Source organism: Carcharhinus amblyrhynchos, chromosome 13 (assembly GCF_965287045.1).
Source record: "Carcharhinus amblyrhynchos chromosome 13, sCarAmb.v2.hapA, whole genome shotgun sequence".
Taxonomy (NCBI): Eukaryota; Metazoa; Chordata; class Chondrichthyes; order Carcharhiniformes; family Carcharhinidae; genus Carcharhinus; species Carcharhinus amblyrhynchos.
In genome coordinates this window covers 14061863-14088864 of record NC_137336.1, presented here as the reverse complement: position 1 = coordinate 14088864, position 27002 = coordinate 14061863, and the positions used below count along the sequence as shown (strand labels likewise).

At 41.6% G+C, this 27002-nt stretch overlaps 1 protein-coding gene across 1 annotated transcript in view; it reads right to left on the bottom strand.

Annotated features, from left to right (window-relative positions):
• rad50 (RAD50 homolog, double strand break repair protein) overlaps positions 1-27002 on the bottom strand; it is a 116058-nt gene that overhangs the window by 88052 nt on the left and 1004 nt on the right. Inside the window, exons 2-7 of the mRNA XM_080201314.1 lie at positions 20045-20229; positions 19044-19127; positions 12488-12639; positions 11655-11840; positions 9501-9705; positions 2857-2985 (exon numbers count right to left, since the gene is read on the bottom strand). Coding sequence (XP_080057440.1) covers positions 2857-2985; positions 9501-9705; positions 11655-11840; positions 12488-12639; positions 19044-19127; positions 20045-20173 — 885 coding nt within the window. The 5' untranslated portion in view covers positions 20174-20229. The remainder of the gene's footprint in view (positions 1-2856; positions 2986-9500; positions 9706-11654; positions 11841-12487; positions 12640-19043; positions 19128-20044; positions 20230-27002) is intronic.

Genomic DNA, 27002 nt, shown 5'->3' with positions numbered 1-27002 from the left:
CTGACATGTTCTTCTAATTTAATTTGGTCGGCTCTGTCAAATAAGACAGAGAAACAACCAGCTTCTTACTTGTTCCCCCTTGATCTTTGTTTCTGTCTTTTCTAAGTATTTTCAGAATCAGCATGCACTGTGAGAGACATCCCCCACCACAGGGAGAAATCATCAATTCACCCGTTCAACAGTGGTGGATGCCAAGGGAAGCTGGAACACACCTATCAAACTTACAGATCTTTAAACCATTTTTCTCAGTTAAAAAAGCAAAGTTGCTAATTCTGTGAAGGAAATGACCAACTTGATCTTTTGATAAATGATAAAATCTGACTTCATGTAATTTAACCCAGCAATTCCAAGATAGGTACAACCCAAGTATTACCAACCACAAAGATAACACTTAGCAAGACAATTATTTTTAAAATACCTAAAGCTTCTACTTAGATGAATAATGCTACTCCGTTTACACCTAACAGTGCTGATTATGTAAAAGTAATTAGCCATGCAATTATTCACACCAGATATAGATCAAAATAGGTTTTTTTTGGGTCATGTAACAATACTATTCTGCTTCAAGGAAACAGAATGTTACCAGTGGACTACGTGCACTGCAAGCAACATAACCACTCAGGTATACAATCTTAAAACAATTACAGTACCAGCAGTGCTCAATAGGTGCAAATTACTTTGAAGCCCAGTTATCCTCCTCACATAATTAGGTAAACATACGGCAAGTCCCATTGCACACACATGTATGTACATACAATATATACTGTAGTAATTTGTCTGCCTACAACAAGTGCACACAAGGATTCTGTTTTACTTATATCCAACATCAGCTTGTGTGCTACTGTCCCCCCTCATTAACCACAATAGGGATGGGTGTTAAAAAATAAACCTTGGTTCCTAGAGACAGGGCATTTTATTACAACTGCACTTTTTTTTAGATAAGAGCCAATTTTTAAAAGGCATTTTATTTCCAATTAGCAGATACAATGTTGTGTTTTGTCAAATACTATTTGGTGAAGATTGAGAATATACTTAGAATTAAGAGTGGCACAGTGGTTAGCACTGCTGCCTCACAGCACCAGGGACCCATGTTCTATTCCAATCTCAGGTCACTGTCTACATGGAGTTTGCATATTTTCCTCATGTCTGCATGGGTTTCTTCTGGTGCTCTGGTTTCCTCCCACAATCCAAAGATGTGCGGGTTAGGTTGACTGTCCATGCTAAATTGACTCTTAGTGTCAGGGGGATTGGCAGGGTAAATACATGGGGTTACGGGGATAGGACCTGGGTGGGACTGTTGTCAGTGCAGGCTCAGTGGGCCCAATTGCCTCCTCCTGCACTGTAGGGATTCTATGATCTAAGAAGACTTTTCTGAACAAACTGGAGTGCCTTCGGTAAACCCGGGAGCCTGTAAAATTTCTGACTTGGAATTTATATTTTGCTCTTTGGATATAAGGAACAAGAAGGCCATGCAGCCCATCCAGCCTGCTCCACCATTCAACTAGATCATGGCTGATTTTCTACCTCAACATTATTTTCCCGCATTCTCCCCATAGCTCTTGATGTCTTTATAATGTAGAAATCCACTGATCCTCATCTCAAACCTGCTCAATGACTGAGCTTCCTCGGTCTCTGAGATAAAGAATTCCAAAGATTCACCACCAAGTGAAGAAATTCCTCCTCATTTCAGATTTAAATGGCCTCCCCCTTACTCTACCGTCTCCTGGTTCTTGGCACCTACCACAAGCCAGGGGAAACTTCCTACTTGCAACTACGTTCAAGTCCTAAGCATTTTGTATGTCTTAATGAGATCATCTCTCATTCTTCTAAACCCCAGAGAACATAGGTCCATACTTTCCAATCTCTCCGCATAGGACAATCACACCATTCGAGAAATCAATCTGGTGATCCTCCATTGCTTTCCTCTTTCTCAAATATGGCCTACCTTCGGAAGGAGACCACAGTTGTACACAATACTCCCAATGCAGTCTCATTAAACCTCTATGCAATTGCAACAAGATATCTTTACTCTGGACTCAAATTTTCTTAGGAAAACGGCCAATGTACCATTTGCCTTCCCAATTGCTTGCTGCACCTTCATGCTAGCTTTCAGTGACTTATGATCATGCAGGTCGCTTTGGACATCAACACTTCCCAATATTTTTCCACTTTCAAAATACTCTGCCTTTCTGATTCTCGTACCAAAGTGGATAACTTATCATTTTTCCACAAACTTGCTCACTTACTTAGCCTGTCTAAATCCCTCTTAAAGCCTCCTTGCAATCTCCTCACATCTCTCATTCTTCCCCCTTAGTTTCATATCATTAGCAAACTTGGATACAGGATAGCTTTATTGATATTTGAATTACCCAGTATGCAATTGGCTCCTTCAGACTAATATTCCTGAACCGATTGCTGGTCAACACATGGTCGAATGACCTCAATCAAAAACAATCACAGAATTTCCACGATTCACAAGAACTTGGTGCTGCTGGTGCTTTTTTTTAGTGGAGGCTGCCTCTGCTTCTATATAATTGCCATTCAAAATAATAAGTTTAAGATATCAAGTTTCTGCTCTAGACCACTAAACACAGAGTCCTGCTAGAAAGTGTACGGTGTAACACAAGGTGGACTCAACCATATGTTTTCCACCTTGTCTAATCTGCTTGCATTTTTCCCCAAAATTATGTGGACGTAATGCTGGAGGACTTGCAGCTCCATGAAACCATTATCAAGCAAATGTTCCAAAGAAGAACAAGCCAAGAAAATGGTTGAATTTAAATATATTCTAATATTACTTTTAAGAAGAAGGAAATGGAATATTGGCACTGGCTTCTTAACACAACAGAAACTAACCTGCTCCATTTTCTCCTCCAGTTCTCTATTGTCCTCCTCCATTTGCTTTTTCCTGCTTTCAAGAGCTTTGATGTCATTATCGAGCTTCATCACTTTGGCCAAACTTTGATCAATTTGCAATAAACGCTCCTGTAAATAAAATCAATCCAGTTCACAAGAGGCCAATTAAAAATATACAACCAGCCGTTACGCTCAGCCGATGCAACAGTCAGTGCAAAGAATACACCAGAAGTTCTACAGATACGGTAGCACACAGTAGTTAAATTATTAGACTAGTAACTTTAATTCTTTCATGAGATGCAAGGCCAGCATTTATCATAAAGGCAAAATACTGTGGATACTGGAATCTGAAACAAAAACAGAACATGCTGGAGAAACTCAGCAGGTCTGACAGCATCTGTGGAGACAGAATAGGACCAACATTTCAAATCTGGATGATTCTTTGTCATGTCGTTTAATTACTCATTCCTAACTGTTCCTGAACTGAATGCTTTATTCAGCATTTTCAGAGGACAGTTAAAATCCAAATTATTGCACACCTGAAGTCACATGTAGGCCAGATCACATAAGGATGGCAGATTTCCTTCCCTAAAGGATATTAGTGAATCAGATAGATTTTATGACAATCAATGATAGTTTCATGGCATTTTTGTTTTCTTTGTTCTTTAGTGAGTTTTAAGGGGCGTCTAGACAAATACATGATTTGTATTTGTAAATACATAATTGCCTCTATTTCCATAGGATGGGAATAGAGGGAATATGGTCCCCAGATGGGGAGGGAGCTTTAGTTCAGTTGGACAGCATGGTCGGTGCAAGCTTGGAGGGCCAAAGGGCCTGTTCCTTGCTGTAATTGTTTTGTTCTTTGTTCATTTCTGAGGCTAGCTTTCAATTACATATTTTGATAACTGAATTTAAATTCCACCAGCTGCTATGATTGTAAGATTTGAACCCATTTCTCTGTGGCATTAGCCTGGGCATCTGGATTATTAGTTCAGTGGCATTACCATTAGCAGCTCTTAGTGTTCCTTGATGAGACATAAGTGCATTGTGCTTCTCTTTCCACTCAACTTAATATCATGTCTTAAATGTGATTTTGAAAAGCTATGCCCACAATGGATAAAACTGCCAACTAATGACCAGAGGTTTTTTTTGTTTATTGGATGTGGGAGTCACTGGCTAGACCAACATTTACTGCCCATCCCTCATTGCCTTTTAGCTTGTTAGGTCATCGCTGTGGGTCTGAAGTCACATAGGCCAGACCAGTTAAGAACAGTAGATTTCCTTCCCTCAAGTGCATTAGTGCCAGATGAGTTTTTACGTCAGGGAGAATTTTAATTCCAGATTTTTACTGAATTCAAGTTACACCATCTGCCTTGGTGGGATTCAAACTTGGGTCCACACAGCATTATCCTGGATCTCTGGATTACTAGTCTAGTGACACTACCATTATGTCACCACCTCCCTCCTATCTAGTAGTTGACACACAGAAGGCTCATAGGTTTTATCTTCAGAGAACTAAACTGAACTAATCATTGTTGATTGTTGTAAAAACCACCTGGTTCACTAATGTCCTTTAGGGAAGGAAATCTGCCTTCTTTACCTGTCTGGCCCATGTGACTCCAGACACAGAGAAATGTGGTTGACTTTTGACTTCCTCTAAAACGGTCAAGCAATGTACTCAATTCAAGGGCAAAGCAGTTAGGAATGAACAACAAATGCTGGCCTTGCTAGTGACGCCCACGTTCCATGAAAGAATTTTATGAAACTCTAAACAAGATGCCATAAGAGGTTGAGCTATCCAACTATTTTTTCTTTGAATATAAAGGAGGAAATCCCAATCCCAAACCACTCCACAACCACACCCCCCACCCCAACCCTACCCCCACTGACACTTCAACTCTGGCACTGCTCACCAAGCTTCAACTAAAGGCTTGATCCAAAATCCAAGATGAGCAGCACCCAACCTAATATGAATACAGAACCTACAGCACAGTAACATGTTTTTGTGCCCAACGGGTCTACGCCAGTGTTTTATGCTGCTTAAAATGGCAGGATCTGAACTCATGACCATTGGGGTTGCTCTGGCGATATCATAATCGCTAGGAAGAAACAGTATAGATATAAAATTGATAAAACCTGACTCCAACTGACTGGATCATTCCTAACTGAGCCATCAGCCTCAGTTACTAATCTAATTAACGGAAGAAGACAATGTACTTGTAAGTTCAAAGAAGTGTCTCTTGTCGTGGAGAATCTGACCACGCTTTAAAAAAGGACTGGTGCTACATTTCTGAAAGGATGAATATTCAAATGCACCAACACCTTTAGATTAGATCAAGGTTCTAAGTGTGCAAAATGTTGAATACGTTTTAGTCCCCCCTCGCCCCCGATAAACATCAAGCTTGCTGTATTTAACTTGCAAGTTCCAGCATAAAATGGTCTGACAAGTTTGCTTTCTGTGGGCCCTTTGCAATTTTCAGTTAAGTTTGATTTCAATCTCTTCAAAAGGTGCAAAGTTGTGGTGGGTGCAGTTTAAAGCAAGTCTGATGATCAAACTATTTTAAAGTAGCAGCAATGACTTGTTCATATGCAAACATACTCAAAGTCTGCAACATCTTGAAAGACTGATACCTTTAAAGTGGCCCCACTGTTCTCCAAAATGGGTCATTCTGCAATGTTTTATAAATCGGTTGGACTAAAACCTGGTGTTGTCAGACTTTTTAACTTAGTTCTTGGGGGCAGGGCAGCATCAGCAGAAAATAGCTGTCATGTTTGTGGTCTGACATCAGGTACAAATTGTCATCAGTGTGCACCTCACGAAACTATTCAATCACCCCAGCGTGTCTTGCCTTCCCAGCTGTAGAAAAAAGCTTCACTGGAGTACTGGACAAGTTGCAGTATTTAACTAGAACTTACACAAAAAGGAGGTTACATGCCCCAAATAGACACTGGTCACTGCAGTTCTGCCAGCCTGGTTAATTAAGGGAGGTCAGAGTAGGTGATTGGGTGGATGCAGATACCACCGGAACTCCTCATTCCCAGTTTTCCAGATTCCATCCATCAAAGAACAAAGAAAATTATAGCGCAGGGACAGGCCCTTTGACCCTCCAAGCCTGGAAAAACCATTCTACTCAACTTAACTAACACCCCTACGCTTCAGGGGACCATATCCCTATATTCCCACCCAACGCATGTGTTGGTCCAGACGTCCCTTAAAAGTTACTATCATATCTGCTTCCACTACCTCCCCCGGCAACGAGTTCCAGGCAGCCACCACCCTCTGTGTAAAAAATCTGCTGTGCACATCTCTTTTAAATCTTGTCCCTCGCACTTAAAGCTATGTCCCCTAGTAATTGACTCTTTCAGCTGGGAAAAAGCTTCTGACAATCCACTCTGTCTATAGCCTTCATAATCTTGTAGACTTCTATCAGGTCACCCCTCAACCTCTGTCATTCCAGTAAGAATAAACCAAGTTTTTCCAACCTCTCCTCATAGTGATGCCCTCCATACCAGACAACAACCTGGTAATTCTTTTCTGTACTTTCTCCAAAGCCTCAACATCTTTCTGGTACGTGGCAACCAGAGTTGAACACTACATTCCAAGTGCAACCTAACTAAGGTTCTATAAAGCTGAAACATGACTTGCCAATTTTGAAACTTAATGTCCCGGCCAATGAAGGCAAGCATGCCGTATGCCTTCTTGACTACCTTCTCCATCTATATTGCCACTTTCAGTGACTTGTGTACCTGCAAACTCAGGTCCCTTTGCTTATCAATACTCTTAAGTGTTCTGCCATTTACTGTATATTCCCTATTTGTATTAGACTTTCCAAAATGCATTACCTCACATTTGTCAGGATTAAACTCCATCTGCCAACTTTCTGCCCAAGTCTTCAACTGATATATAATCCTACTGTATCTTCTGATGGTGCTCATCACTATCTACAAATCCACCAACCTTTGCGTCGTCTGCAAGCTTACTAATCAATCCAAATACATTTTCTTCCAAATCATTTATCAATATTACAAGCAATGGTGGAATCCTGCATCCTAGCTACTGTGAGTTGAAATCTAGCTTTCTGAGTGAGAGTTTTCCACGCTTCTACCACCCATTGCAGAAAGAAATGTTTCCCAACTTCCCTGAGAAATAGCCCAGTTTTGATTCGAAGATTATGACTCCTTGTTTTAACTTCCCCACCTATTGGAAAACTTTCTCCACTCAGCTAATTGATTCCTTTCAAAACACTACAAAGCACCAGAAAATCATCTCTTAACCTTCTATATTCCAGGAAATAAAAGCTTAGATTTTGTAATCCTGCTACACAATCCAACCCTTGAAATCCTGGTAGCATTCAGGGAATCTGTGCTGCACTCCTTTCCAAAGCCAATATGTCTTCCTAAAATGGGTGGCCCAGAAGTTTACACAATACTTCATACATGTTCAATCCGGCACTTTGTATAACTTAAAGCAAAACACCCTCGAGCCCTCCAGATTCAAGGTCCAACATTCTACTCAACTTACAGTTTTTTTTTGTAGCCAACTGCTACATTTTATTGTCCCTAAATGTCTTTGGACCTCTGTTGTTTAATGTTTCACCATTTAAAGCTTCCTTATATCTAGCTGTTCTTGGCTTCAAGCTTATCTGTGCTGAAACCCAACTGCCCAATCAATTAATTTTAATTATAATTGCAGCTACATTATTTACCATGACATCAGTCTCTTGTGTCACCAGCAAACGTATTATAAAGCTGTCTACTGCGTTCTCCAATACAGAATAAATATATTGAATTGTTAAGGCTCCAGCTCAGGTCCTTTTGGGACACCACGAGTTGCTCTCTTCCATTAGAGTACATAGCCATCATCTTTTCTCTGTCTTCTAATGCCTAACCAGTCCTTTAAACAGATTAATAATTCTGTTTAGATTCCATGAGTATTTATTTTAGCCAAAAGTCTCTTATGTGAAACTTTACTGAATGCCTTCTGGATGTCCATGCAAACTGCATTCACTAGCATTCCTGGTTGACCAAATCAGTCACTTCCTCAAAAAATTCACTTATGTCTCTTAAGTATGACAATCAACTGACACAGTGGTATAGTGATTAGCACTGCTGCCTCACAGCGCCACGGACCCAAGTTCAATTCTGGCCTTGGGCCATTGACTGTGTGGAGTTTGCACGTTCTCCCTGTGTCTGCATGGGTTTCCTCCGATATTCCAAAGATGTGCAGGTTAGGTAGATTGGCCATGCTAAATTGTCCCTTAGTGTCAGGGGGATTATGCAAATAAGTGGATTATCAGGGGTAAATATGTGGGGTAATGGGAATAGGGCCTTGGTGGGATTGTTGTCAGTGCAGGCTCAATGGGCCGAATAGCCTCCAGCTGCAGTGTAGGGATTCTATGGTTCTAACTTGGTTATCTGGGTACCTAGATAATAAAGACTGGGTGACAAATGGCTATTTGGCTCATCACATTCCATTCTTTTAGCATCCAACCTGGCAGGAGTGTACATTTTCAATGCCCTTAGCATCTTCGCAATCTTCAGTTAAATACATATTCTATTAAGTAGATGGCATCAGGGGCAGATTTATTCAATGCTCTGTCCTTTTATTGTCACAACAATGAAGAAGCTGCAAAGCCCATGTTCCTGTGGAAGGATTCTTCTTGATGTTATCACTATCGTTGATGGTTAATAATTGTCGTGAATTATCACAAAAGGAGACAATCATAGTACCCATGGTATTCCCTGTGGCCAGCATTTCTCCCAAGGGAAATTCAATTAAATTCATATTTAATTGTTCTCCAGGTATCGGATAATAGAACGAATCTGTTTGCCCAATTTGGATACCCAGTAGCAGTGGCACTCTCAAGTGGGCTATACGTGCATAATTGGGAATCTTTTTTCTATTTTCTGATGAGATATGGGCATCTGTCAAAGCTAGTATTTGTTGCCCGTCCCCAATTATCCTTGGATTCAGTCAACCACATCGCTGTGGATCTAGACTAACATGCAGGCCAGACCAAGTAAGGCAGCAGATTTCCTTCCCTAAAGGGCATCAGTAATCCACTATCAATGATAGCTTTCAATCCAGATCTGTTAAATGAATTTAATTTCCATCGATTGCCATGGTGAAACTTGAATCCTTATCCCCAGAGCATGAGCATGGATCTCTGGATTAGTCATCCAATGACATTACCATTATCCCATTTCCCACTGACTACACTAACCAGTCTTCCTCCACTCAACCTATTAGCATGACACCTCCTAACCAAACACATTCAAAAGCAAAAAACATTAGTAACATAAAATGCAGCAAATATTCATCAAGTCAGGTAGTGTCTGTGGACAGAGAGTCATGGTTAATGGGCAGAATCTTCTGGTCATATGAGGGTCTGTTTGGAAGTGGAAAGGCTGGCTAACCTATGTATTTTACACCATATTTATTTGACTCCATGACACCTTTCAAATAGGATTTAAACACCACTGATTTTTCTTTCAAGTACTAAGGAAAACAATATCTGCCAACAAAATTCACAATAAGCTTCTTCTTCAGTTCCCTTGTCCCACATATAAATTTGCTATTTTATATAGAAAGAAACTCAGATAAAACCTTCCAGACTACAAGTGGCTACAATGAAAAAAATCACCTCTAAGGGAGCAATCTGATTTTCAATTGATTGGACATTTTCCTTTGAAGCAGCCAGCTGGGTCTCCTTGTCAACCAGCTGACCCTGAATTTCGTGAGCTTTTTCTTTGTTCTGCTTCAGGTACTTGAGCTCTGCCTGATACTCCCGGACTGACTGTGACTGCTTCAAGCGGACCTGGCGCAATGTTTCCAATGCTTTAATATATCTGCAGTAATAGAGCAACATAGAGATTAGGCATTCATTCAACCTGGCTGTTCACAGTAAACCTCTAAAGACATTCTTTTGCATGTTCAAACAGTCAATCATCAACGATGCATTTTCATTGCAACATCAGCACTGCTGCAAGGTATTTTCTGTCTTTATTTCAGATTTCCAGCATCATAAGCATTCACAAGCTTGTTCAGTCTGTTTTCATAAAAACCCTACCGTGCAGGAGGCCATTTGGCCCATCAAGTCTGCACCGACCACAATCCCACACAGGCCCTATCCCCACAACCCCACATATTTACCCAGCGAAGGTCCTGATACTAAGGGAAAATTTATAATGGCCAATCCACCTAACCTGCATATCTTTGGACTGTGGAAGGAAACCGGAGCACCCAGAGGAAACTCATACAACATGGTTTCAGAAAAGTGCCCAAATATTGACTTGAAAAGTGATAATGATTCATGTGAACGCTTCAAAGAGGCAGATAATAGGAGGCAGAGAGTTGGTATCAATGGGTGCTATTCCGATTGGCAGTTGGTGACTAGTGGAGTGCTGCAGGGTTCGGTGCTGGGGCCTCAGCTATTTACCATTTATATAGACGATCTGGAGGAGGGGACTGAGTGTAGGGTAACGAAATTTGCTGATGACACAAAGATGAGTGGAAAAGCAAATTGTGCGGAGGGTGTGAAAAGTCTGCAGAGGGATCTGGATAGGCTCAGCGAGTGGGCAAGGACCTGGCAGGTGGAGTACAATGTTAGCAAGTGTGAGGTTATCCACTTTGGCAGGAATAATAGTGGGAGGGATTACTATTTAAAGGGCGAAAAACTGCAGCATGCTACGGTGCAGAGGGACCTGGGGGTCCTTGTGCACGAGTCGCAAAAACCCAGTCTGCAGGTGCAGCAGGTGATCAAGAAGGCGAATGGGATGCTGGCCTTTATAGCGAGGGGGATAGAATATAAAAGCAGGGAGGTCTTGCTGCAACTGTACAGGGCATTGGTGAGGCCGCAGCTGGAGTACTGTGTGCAGTTTTGGTTGCCGCACTTGCGCAAGGATATTTTGGCCTTGGAGGGAGTGCAGAGGAGGTTCACTAGGCTGATACCGGAGAAGAGGGGGTTGGACTATGAAGAGAGACTAAATAGACTGGGTCTGTACTCGTTGGAGTTTAGAAGGATGAGGGGGGATCTTATTGAGACGTATATGATAATGAAGGGGATGGACAGGGTAGAGGTAGAGAGATTCTTCCGGCTCAGAAAGGACAGCAAGACTAGAGGGCACAGCCTCAAGATAAGGGGGGGCAGTTTAGAATGGAGTTGAGGAGGAACTTCTTCACTCAAAGGGTGGTGAATCTCTGGAATTCTCTGCCTGTTGGAGTGGTGGAGGCTACATCGCTAAATATATTTAAGTCACGGGTAGATAGGTTTTTGACAGACAGGGGAATTAAGGGTTTTGCGGAGAAAGCGGGAAAGTGGAACTGATCCACTTCAGATCAGCCATGATCTTATTGAATGGCGGGGCAGGCTCGAAGGGCTAGATGGCCTACTCCTGCTCCTATTTCTTATGTTCTTATTCCCCAGAAATGAAAGCTGTTTACCCTGGGCCCACTAATCCTGTATACTGGGCAAGTTAAGGTCAGGTTTGTGATCATGACAGGACAGACTGTTCAATAAAACCTCACATGAATAGATCAGAGAATGCATATGGGGCAAAGTACCATCATAATCCATTGGCATGCATAGATTGGAGGTAATGAAGTCCAACAGTTCTTCCCTGATGTTTGTAGGTGAGTACATACAATGTCAAGAGGCAGACGATAAGCACTTCTAGAGAAACATGACTTCCACAAATTAAGACATTCACTTACACCCAGGTCGTTGCTGGAAGACTGCACTCAACAGCACCCCTATAAATAAAATGTTTTTGGAAATTGGGAGGAGAAAATGACTCACCTTGTAGCTGAGAAAATTTCATCAAATTTCTGTTTCAGAGCTTTTCCTTCGCTCAAAGGCCAGTTTGAATCTTCTTGATGACAGAAGATGACATTGTTTAACACAGCTTTTGATACACCTAATGCGCTGATCATCTCCCGGTCCATCTCTGCACATTTTGAACTCAAGCTGACCTTCTCTCCATGCCTATAAAATTGCAAAACATTTTCAAGGATTTGTCAAAACTGCTCTTTTTCTGAACACCATCCAGTTTTCCCCCCCAAAAACTACCTAAATCTACATTCTCTCTTCAAGGCAGAACCACCTGAAACACAAACTGGCATGAGTATGATGACATCTACATCACAATTGGACAGCAGGGGACCTCACTATTTACTCCAAATTGAATAGGAAGAACACACACTACTCCTGGTGGGACACTCACTATTTATTCTGCAAAATGTTATTCTCCTTCCACATTTCACCAATTTTCCCAACACTAATCTGGCTCAAAATAGTCACACCTTGTAAAGCAATGACTCTGAAACTCAGACAGGTGACTCCACTTGACGCATGCTTCCAACCTGACTAAAAAAGTGGCAGCCAAAAGCTGTGAATGTTGATCCCCAAACTTTTGCTAGCACTTGTGAAATCAGAGGTTCTTCCTCCCCATTGCTGTCGCTGCAACAGTACCCAAGAATCTGGTCACTGACCATTACATGCTTAGTACACAGCAAAATCCCAACGATCCTTCAGCAAAATCACAAAAGATTGAACAGTAACCACAATAAATTGTGAAGGAATGGTTGACTGGTTAACTCACTTAGATAATGCACAAGGTCCACTGCACTCACTTCATTCGTGTGATCACTCCTTCCAGTGTTTTGAATTCAATCTTTTTTCCTTTCTGTGTGCAAAGCATTGACCTCTGCACAGCCACTATCCCTCCATTCACATCTCGAAACTGGAGACGGATCTGCGCTCGCACATCAGTTTCATGGGCAACCTTTATTAAAAGTCATAAGTAACAAAATAAAAGTTATTTGTTTTATAGTTACAGTGATTCAAAATGCCAATTAAAATATGCATATAAGCTGTTGGTAGCTTTTACCAAGTCTCCAGAAGCTTCCCCCTTTGGATTTGCACCATTGCAAAAACTTGGGGAACTGGATGGTGAAAAAGATTGCAAAAGCTGTTGCTTGTCATGCAAAGAGAAATAAAAAAGGTTTGGGGCAGAATTTTCCAGCCGTGCTTGCCCCAAAGTCAGAAAATCCTGCAAGTGTGTGGAGTTTGCACATTCTCCCCGTGTCTGTGTGGGTTTCCTCCAGTTTCCTCCCACAGTCCAAAGATGTGTGGATTAGGTTGATTGGCCATGCTAAATTGACCCGAGTGTCAGGGGATTAGCAGGGTAAACATGTGGGGTTACGGGAATAGGGCTTGGGCGGGATTGTGATCAGTAGATTCGATGGGCCGTATGACCTCTTTCTGCAATGGAGGGATTCTGTGATTCGCCACAGATGTTGCCAGACCTGCTGCACTTTTCCCTGTTTTAATTACAGCCAATTATAAGTGTAGTCACTGTTTTAACGTGAGAAATTCAGCAGCCAATTTGCGCACAGCAAAGTCCCAGAAACAAAAATGTGATGAGCTGAAATCATCTGTTTTGGTAATATTGATTGAAATATCTTGCCTGCTCTTCCATGACGCAGATCTTTCACATCCAGCTGAAAGGTCTCAGTTTAACATTCCACCCGAAAGACAATGGGTGCGATCTTACCGGCCATTCACACCCCACTCCTGCTGCAGCAAGGTCAGAGAATTTGGTGCCCAGCCAAATCTCTGTTCACTGCAGCAGGACCAGAAGATCCCACCTGTGTGAACCGCCATAACTTTCCAGTCAACAGCTTTTAACAGTGCAGCACTCTCCTAGCACTGCACTGGAGTACCAGGCTACACTATTGCACTCCAATGGACTTGAGCCAATGACCTTTTGAATCAGAGGTGAGAGTGCTACCAACGAATACTAAAGATAGTGAAATGCACCCTGAACATTCATAAAATTCACAAGGGGTACAGAAGTAAAATGTGCAAGTAAATCGTGTATAGAGATGATCAGCCAGGTGATCAACCTACGATAATAAATTATTATTGAAGTATCAAAAATAACCTTAATGTTGGTAGGATGAATACAATGTCTGGATGTTCTATCAGCTTATATCAACAGTAAGCCCTACAGCACTTCAAATCTTGGACTAGAAGACTCCAACACAGCACCACTGCACAGATACATTAACAGTCAAAAAAAAGGCTTGCATTTTGACGTTGTGGTTTTCAGAACATACCTGGTGGCAGCAATTGAAACAAAAACACAAATATTCTGTTTTCCAAACAGAGCTTTAAGTGCTAGAAATGGAGGTTTCAATTTTTCTTTACACAGTAAGCATCTTCAATATGCTTACACACAATGACTAAGTCTGCATTTCCACGCAAAGAGTTTCTTCATTTTTTGTGAAAAAAGCACCATGTGATTAGAACAAGTCAACATGGTTTTACTAATGGGAAATCCTGTCTAACAAATTTATTGAATTTCTCAATGTAAATAACTCTAATGACAATGGAGAATCTCATTTGGTATAGTAAAAAACAATGATTAATCTTCTGGCATTTTATCACATTTACAACACACACCTGAATAACTCAGAGGAGACTTGGCTTGCTTTTGTTGAGAACTAAAGTTAAAGTATCAAAGGAAAAAGTCCATTAATACCATATTTCTGGTGAAAAACATGACAGAACCATCAGATTCATACTTCACCTTACGTCATAAAGATGATCATACTTTTTGAACATGACTAGATGGCTCTGCTACTTTTAAATTGGTTAGCTCCCTGGAGCTGTAAGATAATCTGTCGGCATGACACATTCACCTTCCTGGCCCGATTGCAAATTACAGAACTTCATAACAATTAAAAATGACTGCACTGTTCTGAGTTGCTGTCTGTGCAGAGTCTGCCTGGGTTTCCTCTGGGTGCTCTGATTTCCTCTGACAGTCTGAAAGATGTCATGATGTGGGTATGCCGGCGTTGGACTGGCGTAAACACAGTAAAAAGTCTGACAACACCAGGTTTTAGTCCAACCTATTTATTTGATAATATACTCACAAGCTTTCGAGGTTTCCCTCTTCGTCAGGTGAATGGAGAGTTCTGGCCTCGGACAGAGCATATAAAGCACAGACAGTTTAGAGATTACTGATTAGAATGCGAATCAATCTCTAAACTGTCTGTGCTTTATATGCTCTGTCCGAGCCCAGAACTCTCCATTCACCTGACGAAGAGGGAAACCTCGAAAGCTTGTGAGTATATTATCAAATAAATAGGTTGGACTAAAACCTGGTGTTGTCAGACTTTTTACCGTACTTTAGTCTGAAAGATGTGCAGGCTAGGTGCATTGACCATGCTAAATTCCTACTTAGTGTACCCAAACAAGGGCCCGAGTATGGTGACTAGGGGATTTTCACAGTAACTTCATTGCAGTGTTAGCCTACTTGCAACACTAAATGTATAAACTTAAGAAAACATAATTGCAATCACCAGGGAAAGTGTGCTGAAAAAACTATTACAGCCAAAGGCTTACAAGTCTTGATGTTTTTCATACTAGGACTTAAAAGATGTGGCTGAAGAGACAGTAGATGTATTGGTTATGATCTTCCCTAGAAGGTCCAACAGATCGGAAAATAGTGAATGTAATCCCTCCACTCAAGAAAGGAAGGAAACAGAAAGCAGGACACTAAGCCAATTAGGCCAACACTTGTCATGAGGAAAATAGTCTTAAGAAGGTTGTAGCAGGGCACTTAGATAAACTTTATGCAGCACAGTGAACATGGTTTGTGAAAGGGAAATTGGGTTTGACAACTTTATTATTACTTTCTAATTTGAGGAAGTAACAAGCAACTTGAATAAAGGAGAATCTGTAAAGGTGGTGTTAGTGATTTGCAAAAGGCATTTGATAAGCTGCAAAGATTACTATGCAAAATAAGAGCTCATGTTTTAAGAGATAACATACTAGCATGGATAGAGGATTGGTTAATTAAGGGGAAGCAGAGTGTAGGAATAAGTGGGTCATTCATGGGTTAGCAAACTATAAATAATGGAATGCCAACGGGATCAGTGCTGGAGTCTTGATTATTTACAATCCACATCAATGACAAGGGTGAAGCGATCAAATGTGTAGCTGCTGAAGTTTCTGAGGACACAAAAACAGATAAGAGAACAAGTTGTGATGAGAACATAAGGTATCTGCAAAGTAATATGGGTAGGTTAAGTGAGTGGGTAAAAATTTGGCTGAGTATAATGTGGGAAAACATGATCCTGTGCACTTTGGAAAGAAGAATAGAAAAGCAGTACACTATTTCAATGCAGGGAGATTGCAAAACCAGGTGGTACAAAGCAATCTGGTTGCCCTGGTACATGAATCACACAAAGTTAGATGCAGGTACAGCAAACAATTAGGAAGGTTAATGGAATGTTAACATAATTGACATGAAAATGGAATATAAAAGTAGGGAAATTTTGCTCAAACTGTACAAGGTTTTGGTGAGACTACTTCTGGAGTACTGAGCGCAGTTTTAGTCAACAGACTTAAGAAAGGATGGGGATGATTCTCCCATCCCACTGTGCTGATTTTTTTAGCACAGCAGGATGGGAGATTTCAGCACGGCCAGAACAGTGCAATTCGCGCAGTGCAGCCTCAAGTGCATTTCCCAGCGCCAGGTTTCTGGCTCCATCAGCTCCATGCCGGAAATAGGCATGGAACCTCATGAATTATTTTAATAAGAATTCAAATGTCATTTAAATACTATTAGGGGGCCTGGAAAAGAAATCTCCAGGCCCGCTAGTCTCTCCCACACTGCCAGGAGTATTTCACTCCAGTAGAGTTTACAATAGTTTCCCACTTTCGGGGAGCTGGCAGCCCAACCCCGCTGGAGTGAAGGGCGGACTATTGGGGGCCCCCTATAGGGTCAGTCCCCTTGGCAGTGCCAGTCAGAGGCCCCTGGCACTGCCTAAGGAGCAAGTTGCAATGGCCAAGAGCACCTTGGCACTGCCCATTGGGCATGGGGCAGTGCCAATGGGGCAGCGCATTGTGGGGAGGGGAAGTGATCGGTGGGGAGAGAGGGAGACCAGTGTTCAGGGCTGGCCAGCGGGGTGGGGGGAGGAGCCAGAGCAAGCGATCGAGCCGTGGGAGGGATTAGAAAGCTGGTGTAATGGGGATCACGGGACTGGCCAACGATCAGGAGGCCAGCAGACAGGGCTCACTGCGCATGCGCTGATCTCAGCACTGACAAGTCGGGTGCATACAGTAAGAAGTCTCACAACACCAGATTAAATCCAACAGGTTAATTTGGTAGCAAATGCCACTAGCTTTCAGAGCACTGCTCCTTTGTCAGGTAAGTGGGAGTTCTGTTCACAAACAGGGCATATAAAGACACAAACTCAATTTACAAAATAAAGTTTGGTAATGGATTACAGGTAATCAAGTCTTAAAGGTACAGACAATGTGAGTGGAGAGAGTGTTAAGCACAGGTTAAAGAGTGCGCAGTGGCCCACTCAGCACTTTGCTGCCAGCCTCTCCAACAGAGACAGGCCCCACCCCCTGATTTTTCACATGACGATTGCTAGTGCATTCAGCAGCGCACAGAGTATGGGAGATTCACTTTCAAACCCCCGCTGGAAAAAACAGCGTGATTTACTCCAGTTTTCATGCAAATTCAACACTTAGAATTTTTGGGGGAGAATCCTGGCCAACATATTTGCATTCAAAGCAGTTCAGAAAAGTTTCACTTGACTGGGGCTGGGGCGGTGGTTCTTTTATGAGGAAAGGTTAGACGTCTGGAGTTGCATTAAGTAGACTTTAGAAGAATAAGAGACTACCTTGTTGAAAAATATAAGATCCTGAGGTGATTTGAAGAGTGGAGACTGACAGGATGTTTTCCCTTTTGGGAGAAAGTGGAATGAGGGCATACAATTTATGAACAAGGGGTCTCCCATTTAAGATGGAGATGAGGAGAATTTCCTTTCTCTCAAAAACTGTTAGTCTATGGAATTCTCTTCACCAGAGAGGAATGGAGACAGGGTCATTGATATGTTTTAAGGCTGAGTCAGATAGATTCTTAATTGACGTGGGTGTCATAGGGTATGGGGTAGACAGGAAAGTACAGTTGAAACTACAATCAGTTTAGCCACAATCGTATCAAATGGCTGAACAGGGCAAAGGGACGACATGGCCCACTCCTGCTCCTGATTTGCATGTTCATATGTCCACATCACTGCAGTGGCATGCGACACAGGCCCACTGTACCTTAGGCTGTCTGACAGTAAGCTAAGCTGAACGTAGGAAGCAAAAAAAAAGTTAGCACAGTTTAGTTGCAACTCTACCAGTCCATTCCCAATTGAAGTTGGGTTATTTTAGTTGTTTTAATAATACGAATAAAACTTAAGAGCTCTAAGCACTATCATTTTCAACCAAAATGTTTATAATGAGGACAATTAAAAGTATAGTCCTGCTTTTAAAGGTTAAATTATCAGTCATCCTGTTTCCCTACATTAATGTAAAGAACCTCTGAAATACAGCATCACTTTTCCAGGCAAATGAAATTTGGGCATTATTAAAAATATTTGCCTCCCTCGTTATCAGCATTGAGTTGGGTCGTTGTTGATGATAAAGGGAAGCAGCATCAAACCCAAGCATGTCTTTAGGATTCCCAAACTACAGATCTTCTGTCAAACAGAAGCAAGACTAAGGGTGTGATTCTCCCAGCCCACTGCGCTGCTCTAACTATGACAGATCGGTGCAAGCGCAGTGGCCCACTCAGCACTGTGCTGCCGGCCTCTCTAGCTAGGATAGGCCCTGGCCACAGATTTTTATCATGATTCACGCTGAGGCACTCTGCAGTGCTCAGAGTGTGGGAGATTCATTTTGAAATTCCTGCAAAAGAAAACAGAAGGATTTACTCCAGTTTCTGCGTGAATTCAGCACTTAGAATTTTCTTGGGAGTCAATCTGTGTTATTTAACACAGCCTAAGCCTGTGTTATTTAAACATTAACAACAACAAATGCTTATAAGCAGGTAATACCACTGAATTTTAAATCAGTAACATGTAAGTATTTAAAATTGTCAATATGGTATCTCAAGGCGAACATTTTAAAACATGATTATACTGAAGACAAGTTTTATCCTTTAACAGCTGGAATTGTAGTTACTTATTAGAATGAAGAAGTGTTGGAATTTTACAGAAAGGTACAACTTGCTTGCTCACCTCCTGAATCATAAAAATAATTTTAAGCAAAAGGAACGGAGTAAATTATTTCAATTGAGTTAAAGATGCCATGTGCGCTGTTATAAATCTGCCCTACCTTTGGATCATGTACGAATGTTTGTCCTTTGGTTCCAGGTGGGAAGTCACCCGTACAAATGTACTTCAAGCACTCGATTATTGTCTGCAACAGGACAAAAAGGTAAAACATACACCAACGAAATAAATGTTTGATTCCATTCCAGTGACTTTGGCAAATTATAAGATGAAAATTGTTCAGAACTCACAGCATGTTTTTTGATAAGTTACAATAAGACAAATTGTCAAAACTAGTGAAAAACAGGCATGCATAGAACAATTACTGGCTCATTTTCCCATAGGAAACAAAAGCCTTATATTGTGTTGAAACCAATTACTGCATTGCCTTCTTCCTCAATTATCATTGCTGTGCTATTCATTATAGAGTTGTTATGGCACAAAAGTAGGCCATTTGGCCCAACATGTCTGTACCAGCCCTCCAAATGAACAACTCACATAGTGATATTATCCCAACTTCTCCCCATAATCTTGCATATTCAAACTTGTTGTCCAACTGTTCAGTGCCATATTTTTAATTCAGTCATGATGACAATCGCTGATGTGGACAAACTGTATCCAAGGGAGCTTTTGCTGTTACCTTGAATCAAATTCGATCCTGCATTTGCAACTGCAACGCAGCCAATGCTCTTCTACCTCCCTTCCCAGAATCAGTATATCCCCCCACTCAAACCCTCCCAGTTATTTTTGCCTTTATTCAATTCCTACCATTCCCTCTTTCTATGAATTGCCACCTCCCAGCAGCCACATCTGCCAACACCTTCTTTCATATTCACAAGCAGGCTCCCATTTTTGCAGAATGGTTTCTGGTCCAGTTACTCCCAGTTCCAGCTTCATTTTAAATGTGTCAATGTGTGCACTTCTGCTTGCTGGAAGCTACATATATTTTTGTCTCATGATGGATAGTGATGGATAGCAGTTTAAAAAGACACCCCTTCAAAGATACATCACAAAGATACATTGTGGACCAAAGTCAGATTCCAATTTTCCAGCTATAGAACTCACCGTTTTTCCAGCACCATTTGGTCCCACCAGAACTGTTAATGGAGTATAGAAGGAGATAACTTGTTTGTTTTTGTCATCTATCCCAAAACTCCTCACACCCTGGATGCTCATCTTCTCAATTTTGGACATCTTGCTGGTTTGTAAGCTTCAATCACTTCTGATCTTGTAAACATACAATGCTGAACCTAGAATATGAGATCATTTATTTGAATTATAAAAGAATTTCAATTCCTTACCTATGTTTGGTCAATTGAAAATCAAGAGATGTTCTTTAAGGAAAGCACTAACCAAGCACTCCAGTTTAAAACCATGCTACATTCCCCTAAATTCCCTTCATTACTTTTTTCATTTGAAGGATGTGGGAGTCATTGACAAGGCCAGCAGTTACTGCCCATCCCTAACTGCCCTCATGAAGATGCCGATCAGCAATGTTCTTCTTCTGAGAGTTTTGTCCAAGTGGGGTACTGCAGGGATCAGTTTTTGGGCTCCAGCTGTTCATAATGTATACAAATGACTTGGATAAGAGAAATCAAAGGTAACATTTCTAAGTTTGCTGATGACACAGAACTGGGTGGATTTGTGGGCTGTGAGGAGAATGCAAGGAGGTTTCAAGGTGATTTGGACAACTTGAGTGGGCAAACACATGACAGATACAGTACCACATGGCTAAATGTGAAGTTAAACATTTTGACGTGGAAAACAGAAAGGAAGAGCATTACTTTTCATGTACATCCCATGGGAAGTATTGTTGTACAAAGATATCTGAGTGTCTTTGTGCACCAGTCAATGAAAGTTGATTGGCAGGTGCAGCAAGCAACTAGAAAGGCATGTGATATGTTCAACTCAAGTTCAGAAGTAGGGATGTCTTACTGCAGTTATATAGGGTCTTTTTGAGACCACACCTGGAAATATTACATGCAGTTTTGGACTCCCTACCTAAGAAAGGATATATTTCCTACAGAGGGAGTACAGCAAGATTTCACTAGGCTGATACTGAGGTTGGCAGGACTCTCCTATGAGGAGAAGTTGGTTTGACTGGGTCTGTATTCACTATAGTTTAGAAGGATTGGAGGAGCTAAAATGTTTAAAATTTTAACAGGGCTGAACATGTAAAATGCAGGAGGATATTTTCCCTGGTTGGAGAATCTAGAACCATGGGGTAGAGTTTCAGATTACAGGGTAGACTATTTAGAACGATTAAGGAAGTTTTCTTCATTCAAAGGGTAATGCATTGTGGAATTCTCTATCACAGAAGGCCAAGTCATTGAGCGCATTCATGAGTATTTTTTAGATTTTAACGGCATCAAGAGTTATGGGGAGAAAGCAGAAATATGGCACTGAGATAGATCAGCCATGATCATACTGAGTGGCAGAGCAGGCTCAAAGGGCCAAATGGCCTATTCATGCTCCTAGTTTCTACGCTTCCTGAATTCCTCTCTGTGGTGCAGATTCACCCCAAGTGCTGTTAGGGAGTGAGTTCCTTTTATTCTTCTATCTGTCTCAATAATGTAAAGTTATAAGCCATGAAGTACAAGTATTAAGCAGGTTGAATGCTTTACAATTATTTAAAACACCATATTTTCCCATTTTGACCAGCATCATTCACAGGCATTTGACCAAATATGATTTTTTAAACATAATATAACATCAGAGTGCAGCAAATCAAATTCCTGTTCTCCAAGACAGCAGATGGAAGGAAAAAAATGCAGCTTCTTGCTCACCAATTTATTGGTGAATTTATAGAGCCCCAAGAGGTACTCAGGCCAAGAAAGGTCACAGAATCAATCCCCATGTTTGAACTGATTTGATATATTATTGTCACATGTATTAACTTCATGTCACATGTATTAACCACATTCTTTCTGGTTATATCACAGTTTGGTATAGCTCCTGCTCTGCCCAAGACCGCAAGGAACTACAGAATGTCATGAATGTAGCCCAATCCATCAAGCAGACTAACCTCCCATCCATTGACTCTGTCTACACTTCCTGTTGCCTCGACAAAGCAGCCAGCATAATTAAGGACCCCCCACGCACCCCGGACATTCTTTCTTCCACTTTATTCCTTCGGGGAAAAGATACAAAATGTCTGAGGGCGCGTACCAACTGACTCAAGAACAGCTTCTTCCCTGCTGCTGTCAGACTTTGGAATGGACTTACCCTGCACTAAGTTGATCTTTCTCTACACCCTAGCTATGACTTTAACACTACATTCTACACTCTCTCATTTCCTTCTCTATGAACAGTACGTTTTGTCTATATAGTGCGCAAGAAACAATACTTTTCACTGTATGTTAATACATGTGACAATAATAAATCAAATCAAATTTTTACTGCAAGGGTTAATTTAAGAAGGCAGAGGTTCCAGAGTTAGGCTTGCATTCCCTTGGGGAATCAAGATTAAAACAGGAATCTAATTGATGTGTAGAAGCCAATTAAAGTATTTGATAGGATAAATAGAAGCTCGGGTGAGGAAGACCAGAATGAAGGGGTGTGAGCTTAACAAAGATAGGCCATTAGAGATAGGCCGGGAGTGATATCAGGAAAGAATTCTTCTCACAAAGGGGAAAGGAAATCTGGAACTGCCCCCTTCCCGCTCCAAAAAAAATCATTGAAAATTTAAAAACAATAGATTTACAGGGACTTTTGTTGGGCAAGGTGTTAAGGAACGCCAAACCAAAGCAGTAGACGGAGTTACAACAGATTAGCCATGATTTAACTGACTAATTGTACAGGTTCGAGGGACTGGATAGCCTACTCTTGATGTCAGTTAGGCTACAGTAAATTGAGGCTCTAGATTGGAGAAACAGTTCCCCAAGGGTTCCCAATTCTAACAACAATTCAGAAAATTCTGTTGGAACATCTGTAGATGTGCACACAGGTAAAGTTAGGGTCCAACTGATTTTTTAAAAATATATAAATCGCCTTTAATAACATCCTACTATTCTAATTCACCTCTATAGCTCATCCAAGTTTCTTCTCCCTCAACGGAAAAAGTCTGTTCATCGCTATTTCTTTACCAATGTGAATGCAACAAGATCATTATAATTAATACCTATTACTGCCATTCACTGCTTTTAGTTCACCAACAAAATGTGTGTGAAACAGTAGTCATAGTTTTAAATTCCCCATAGGACAAACTCAGAACCATAGTGGACAGTGGAAATGACACACTCCCACCACACAGGGCAATACGCATCATATTTCTCACCTGCAAACCAACAAAGACCCTGCAGTGACTCACCAGAGTCCCTTTCCAGTGAGGCAGTGTCTGTGGTGGACACAGGGAAAGATTCTTTTGATTTCAAAGATGCTTTCTTTTAGCACTAAGAACTTAGTTGTACCATAGATCACATGCTACTGAAATACTAAAATGTGCGAAAACTTTGGCCCAATGTGTCAAGTCTTGACACATTTCGCAGCCGTGGAATCCACTGTTAAAATATACATCACAGATCACAGGAGGAATTTCACATCTCACACCACTGTCACTCAAATTACTGTGTTACAGGGTGCAAAAACACTCTCAAACTACAATGTGGACACACAAATTGTTACATCTCAAACACCGAGAAGACAGCCTATAGTCCCAATGGATGGGTCCAAGAGTTTGAAATTAATTTACAAATTGCATTCTTTAAGGCTTTCATCAACTTGTGTGGGGGGACGGGGGGAGATGTGGGAGAAGCTTCAACTTTATTGCAGCAGTTCAACATTTTAAGAAAAAGAGTGAAAATGGGGGCAAATTTTACCGTCCCACTTGCCATGGAATCAGAAAGGGAAAGGGGTGGACCATGGAAACCACTGACCTTGGGCAGGACTTTCCAGTTTTGGGGCGGATGAGGCCGGAAAACCCTGCCCATGATCTTGGGACTTGTGAGCAGAAGGAAGGCTTAGAAACCACTAAAAGGATAGGATAATCTTCTAATGGCAGACAATCACACCATATCCTCAGGTTATCTCAAATCATTTGATAGCCAGTTACACTGAAACTGCTGGGGCTTCGTAGAGCTATATATCTTTGAGGGTGACATGACAAATTGATAACACTGTTAGAACAAGTATGCCGGCTCCTGGAGGAGCGTGTGCTAAATCTTTAAGTCACTGACTGGACCGCAGATAATATTTTATGTGAAGCACATGTGGCAAAGCACATCAAGGCCTTAGGGAGTGTGCAGAGAAGATTTATAAAGCAGTAGCAGAAGTGAGGTTGAGTTTGCTGGAGAGTCAAAAGATGATGAGATAGTACTCCCTACAGCAGAATATATTAGGCAAAGAGGAGATTTCATGGAGGTATTCGAAAATATGAGTGATTTTGATAGATTAAACAGGGGGAAACTGTTGAGACTAGTACACTTGGGCCGGGGTTTTGTCAACATACTGTTATTCCGAATAGTGTAAGTGGAATCATGCACCATTTCCACTCTTTTTGCCATTTCCCACACAATTATAATTAGAATTCAAAGTGCCAGTGGTATGCAGGCTAAACATTCAATTCAGCGGGTGGGGAAGCCTTTCATTGGTGAAAGTCACTCTCAGCTGATCATGCTCTATCTACAGATGGTTTATTCTCCTGGTCAAACAGGCGAGCTCTGCATTACAGCCACAACTTTCCAGCTCTGCCACATTATCATCAATATAAGCACAACGTAAGGATATTCCCCCACCCCCCTTTAAAAAAAAATCTGAATCACAACCAGGACACCAGACCCTTCCTACTTCACTCCATGCTCTCAGCTCTACCCTCTGTCCTCCCTTGCATTCCTCATCTATTCCTTGATGCTCCCAACCCCAGTCCACACTCACCCCTTACCACTCACTCACTCTTGCTGGTCCTGGACCTCCATGCAGGAATCCATTTTCCTGCTTCCTTTGTGTCATAGAGTTAAACAAGGAAAACTGCTGACCCTTCACACAGCTACACAAAGCTGCCAAATGCATGCCACCTTCAAACAATCGTATGCAATGAACTTTATATTGAAGCTAATTTGCATGAAATACAAATATGAACCTACCATAGTCTGCCTTACAGACTATACAGCGCAAATACAACCAATGACAAACTCTGCATCTCAACCCATCATCAGGACATCAAATTCCACATCCCATCTCGTTAAATCACTCCACACACCATGTTTCCCTCTCTTGCAGGCTCTATAAAATCGCCCCATTTGATAACCAGACGGGACAACTTAAAATAGCTGGCAAATAAAATAGAGAGATGAGATTTTTCTAAACACTCAAGAATGTTGTGATTTATAATGAGATGGTCTGAAAGAGTTCTGGAGGCAGGTTCAATAGTAACTTTCAAAAACAGACCAAGGAGAAATTTCTAGTTGCAGTTGTTGGCTTCTCCCCTTGTAAGTTTTTTTTTTGACGCAGCTAAACTGCAGCTCTTCACGCTACACATCCTGTCAGGACTCCATCCCATTCTCTCAGTTCCTTCACCGCTGCCACACACAGTCTGATGATGCCACTTTTCAAAATAGTGCTGCCAATATATCTTCCTTCTTCTTTAATCATAGTTTGCCAGGGCTCTCAACTACATTTGACTCATCTCCAGGGCCACTGCTCTCACCTCCTCTCCTCCCTCCCAGAATCAGGATAGGGTCCACCTTGTTCTCACTTCTCACCCCATCAGCCTCTGCATTGAAACGATCATCCTCCACCATTTCCACCAACCCCACTATGATGCCACCACCCAACACATCTTCCCCTTACTCCCCCGCCAGCATTCTGCAAGGACCATTCTCTCTGGGACACTCTGGTCCATTCCTCCATTACACCCAACACCTCATCCACTGCCAAAGGCACTTTCTCATGCAATCATAGAAGGTGCAAAACCTGCCCCTTTACCTCCTCCCTACGCACCATCTCAGGGCCCAAACAGTCTTTTCAGGTGAAGCAGCGCTTCACATGCACCTCCTTTAATCTGGGCTATTACATTCATGCTCCCAGTGTGGTCTACTCTACATCGGAGAGACCATAAGCAGACTGGGTAACCATTCTGCAGAACACCTTTGGTCCATCCACAAGCATGACTCAGACCTTCCTGTTGCTTGCCATTTCAACACACCACCCTACTCTCCTGTCCATCCTTGACCTTTGGCAATGTTCGTGTGAATCTCAACAAAAATTGAAGGAACAGCACCTTATTTTCTGACTGGGTACTTTACAGTGAGTTCAACAACTTAAGAGCATGACTCTCTCCTCCACCTTCACTGTTTATTTCATTTTATCTTTTCATCTGATTCATCCATTTTTATCACCTTATTTTTATTTTTCCACTTCTGATATCTTGCTGTCTGTCTTGTCTTCCAACACCCCCTGGTTCCACTCCCTCCTTCGGTAGGTATATGTGGAATAATGACCACGCTGGACTCTATTGATTTTGGGGATTTGTTCCTTCTTGTGGTAAAATGGAAAATGGAACACCCTCAGGTTCCCTACAAATCACAAGTTGCGGCTACCTCATTGAATGTTTTTAAGCCAAGGACAGATAAATTTTTGAACAATAAAGGAATTAAGGGCTATGGTGAGTGGGCAGGTAAGTGGAGCTGAGTTCACAAAAAAATCAGCCATGATCTTATTAAATGGCGGAGCAGGCTCGAGGAGCCAGATGGCCTACTCCTGCTCCTAGTTCTTACGTTCTTGTAAGTTGTTGTTTCCTCTTTGCGTGTGAATTTGTTATTTTGCGGTATAAACTTCACCTCTCTCACAGGAACTAACTGAATTTATCAGTAATTAGCTTACAAGGCTGGGTCAGCTTTGGCATACTGACAGTTCATGTAATATTACACAATCTTGGGAGAAACTTGAGTACACAACTGTCAAAAATTAGGCATTCAGCTTCTCTTTGTACTCCAGATTGCACTGTTTCTCAAAGGAAACTGTGGAGATTCCTGGTCAATATTCATCCCTTAACTAAAATCACTTATTTGCAAACCCGCAGCCTCTA